The 3592-nt window shown below is 66.7% G+C and overlaps 1 protein-coding gene across 1 annotated transcript in view; it reads left to right on the top strand.

Annotated features, from left to right (window-relative positions):
• Positions 1-3026, top strand: part of CRYL1 (crystallin lambda 1) — a 65747-nt gene extending 62721 nt beyond the window's left edge. Inside the window, exons 7-8 of the mRNA XM_006904841.3 lie at positions 2210-2316; positions 2565-3026. Of these exons, the coding sequence (XP_006904903.1) occupies positions 2210-2316; positions 2565-2678 (221 nt within the window). The 3' untranslated portion in view covers positions 2679-3026. The remainder of the gene's footprint in view (positions 1-2209; positions 2317-2564) is intronic.
• The last annotated feature ends 566 nt before the right edge of the window (positions 3027-3592 follow it).

The raw sequence follows: 3592 nt of genomic DNA, 5'->3' as shown, positions 1-3592 counted from the left end.
ACCGGCGGGGTCTTCCAGCCGGAGCAATCCCAGTCCGAGAGCGGCAGGAGGAGCTACATCCGGTCTCATGAGGGTCGATTCTTCCCCCTGCTCGTTCACATTCCCTGTAAACGTCTCGTCGGGAACGGGGTTCAGAGTCTTCCAAAAAGCTCAGCTCCCCGAGTGTTGTTGGACCTACTCGGATGAACAGAATGGCCGCGGGACCAGGGAAGGCCCCCCGCGGGATGGGAGGAGCAGGCTGGGGGCCGGCGAGGCGGCTTCTTCCCTTTTCCACCGGGATGGGTGTCCTAGGACAGTCAGTCGTCGCTCAGCCTGCTCCTGCGCCGCTCTGAGCCGCAGGTGGCGGCAGCGTGACGGGTTCTCTGGGACACGGTGGATACCTGGGACTCTGAGTCACCGTGAGCTTGTGCTTGGGGCACGCGGCAGAGCCTCCCGGGGCGGCAGGGTCCTTGCCGGTGGGCGGCGGGTCTGCACACGTGGGCGGAGTGGCCTCTGATCCCCTCCCCCCCGATTCTTCCCCCTGCTCGTTCACATTCCCTGTAAATGTCTCGTCGGGAACGGGGTTCAGAGTCTTCAGGCCGGTGACACCGATGCTTTCGCAGGTGTCCCAGACAAGCGGGGGGTCGGGCTGACCACCAGCTGTAGGATGAAGAGTTCTGCCGTGTCTTATTCTATCCAGATGACTTAAATGCCCTTTTAAAACTGCAAATTATATAAAAAGCAGTAGGGAACACGGTCTAGAAATCCCCTGGGTGAGCCGAGTGACTTCGCAGGGACCGTGAAAAGCGGACATTGTTCAGAAACCGGGGTCATCCGGCGGCGACACTGGAGCTGGACTGCGCCGAGGCACGGCCACCCCGCTCCCCGGGCTGCCGTTCCCACCCCCCCCACGAAGGGACCCGCCGCTGCAGCCACGCCCACCGCACCCGGCTCCCCAGCTTACCTGGTCTCGTGTCTCTGCTCCCCGGAGCGAACCGTATGTGTCTGGATGTCGCCGCCTTCAGTTTGGACGAATCCTCACGTAGCTAAAGCGGAGCAAACACGTAATTTGCACGGAGGAGAAAACGTACAGTTGCTTTCCGCATTCCAGAACTGCTGGCGCTGCTCGGACGGCGGTACCGGGGCCTGGCGGCCCCCGAGTGGCCGGCCACGCTCGCGCTGAGTGAGACGGAACCGGGGCGGGGTCAGAAGAGTGGGTGCATTCGACTCTCTCACCCCCAAAGCAGCTCCTCCCGGGGAGCTCGTTGGGCATAGCCTCCGTGCCCTGAGACGGGTCGGACAGAACCGGGGATTCGGGCTCCCACGTGGCGTGGCCGCAGCCAGCCCCGAGGACCTTCCCCTTCTCTTTGTGGAGACTGTCTCGTGGCGGCACTTGTTATTTCAAGTTGGTCACGTGCAGTGTTGTGGGCGGGTGACACCCGAGCACGGGGTCTGCGCCCTTCCTGCCGTCCGTTTGTCCCGTGTTACCTTTACCCTGACGGACCAACCTTTCTGGTCGTGGAAGATGCTGGAAACGAAGGAGGCATCGCGGCGGGCGGCTCGGCCGGCACCCCAGCAGGCCCAGGACCTCAAGATGCCTCCTCTGCGTGTGCCCAGGGCTGGCCGTGGTCTGGCTTACCCCTCGCACACGCCTGTGCGGGCCACAGCGGATGGGAAGGGCCGAGGGGGCGGACAGCCCTCCTGGTTGAGCCCCTTGGGCACGGGTGTCTCCACGGAAGCCCCATGGCCCTGTGTTAGCACTGACAGGGGTGCTGGGTCCCCACGGGCCCGGAGGCTGCCGAGGCAGGTGGAGGGCAGTGCGGCTGGGGACAGAGGCAGCCGGGAGTCGGTGACGGGGCTGCCGTTGGCTGGTCACACTCCGAGCCGTAGTAGAGAACCTGCAGCCTGTCGACCCCAACAGAGTCGGGGGAAAGCGTGGAGGGGACAGAGCCCAGGGGGCTGTGGCGTCGCACATTCAGCAACGCGTCCCAGCCCCCTGCACGCGCAAGCTCACGGGACGTCGCCGGAGGGCACTGGGGTGGCGGGTGGCGGGCCACGTCCCGTGCTGCTCGGGGTTCCAAGAGCTGGGAGACCCTGAGCCGGGGCGAGGACCCTGAGCCGGGGGCCAGCCCCCTGGGGCGCTGCCCACTCCGCCCGCGGGAAGGGGCGTCAGCGGGGCGTGCGCCACACTCCCCCTGACACCGCCGGTGCTGTGCCCGTGTGGTTGCAGGCATGCGAAGCTACTGTGACAGGTACGGCGAAGGCATGAAACACGTCCTCAGGACTTTCGGGCCCGTGCCCGAGTTTTCCGGGGCCACCGTTGAACGGGTTCACCAGGTACGTGGATCTGCACGGCTGGGCGGCTGGGCGGGCGCTCGGGGCACAGGGGACGGCTCTGCAGCTGGCATTGCGGCCTTTGGCCTGGACGCGCGGTCCCTGTCGTGGCTCTTGGCCTCTGGCGGGGGTTGGGGGGCGGCGGGCAGTAGGCCTGGAGCTGACCGCGACGCGTCCTCGGCGGAGGGCCCGGGGTCTGGGTTCGGAAGCTCGCGGTCCCCTCATCCTCTCCCTCTCTGCTCCGTGTCCAGGCCATGTGCGCCAAGGTCCCAGCCGACCCCGAGCACTTAGCCGCCCGGAGGCAGTGGAGGGACGAGTGCCTCAGGAGACTCATCAAGCTGAAGCACCAAGTGCCGCCCCAGTGAACCGGTGACGCCGCGCCTGCCCGGAGGTCCCACGGGTGGCATCGCAGCGCTGGGACCGGGGCCTCGGGTGGGGGGAGGTGTGGCGGGCGGAGCTGGCCGGTCCCCTCCGGGCGCAGGGTCTGGTCCCGGGGGCTCCCGGCTCCTGCCGCCTGGACGTTCACCTTCGTTTTCGGAGTGAGCGGACACCACGTTTCACGGCCGGTGAGCGTGGTCTTGGGCCGTTTTAATCTGCAGCAGATCGATTTGTTGCTTTTAATCCCTTCTGGATACGCGGGCGCCCTGCCCTTATGAGGCCCCGACCTTCATCTTGTGAACGCTCGTTCTGAATAAAAGTTTTGATTCTGTAGAGCCACCCTTTTTCTCCTCATCTGTCCGACAAAGAGGGGTTGGCCCTGATGGCTGGCTCGGTCTCGGTGACCGTGGTGGACGAGCAGTCGCAGGTGCTCTGCTGCCAGCCTCCGTCTGCCGTTTGGGTCGGTGACCCCGGGCCGGGCTCCACGGCGGCCTGTGGCTCTGGGGTCAGCTGCCCGGGGACTCCGCCCGGGCACCCGTCCCCAGGAGAGCGAGGTCTCCAGGTTCTGCAGCGGGGCCAGCTTTCCCCTTCTCTCCCTGACACGAGCCTGTCCCAGGCACTGGCTTCCCAGACACTCAGGAACCGCAGGGAAGTCCCCTCCGCCAGGCCAGCACGGCCAGTCCCTAGGTGCCACCGCGGGGCCCGGCGGCTCCCGGCCAGAATGACGCTCCAGGCATCCGACGTCAGCTTCCCAGTCAGAGCCACCGGGCGGGTGGAGGCGGGGGCGGTGCTGGGCGGGCCAGGCGGTCCCCCAGCCCGGTGCAGCTGTCCATCCTGTTGTGCATTTGACCCTGCCCCTGCCCTGTGTCCGGCTCGCAGGCTCTGGGAGCCAGAGTGGGGC

Source organism: Pteropus alecto, unplaced genomic scaffold (assembly GCF_000325575.1).
Source record: "Pteropus alecto unplaced genomic scaffold, ASM32557v1 scaffold80, whole genome shotgun sequence".
Taxonomy (NCBI): Eukaryota; Metazoa; Chordata; class Mammalia; order Chiroptera; family Pteropodidae; genus Pteropus; species Pteropus alecto.
This window is presented reverse-complemented; position numbering and strand designations above follow the sequence as displayed.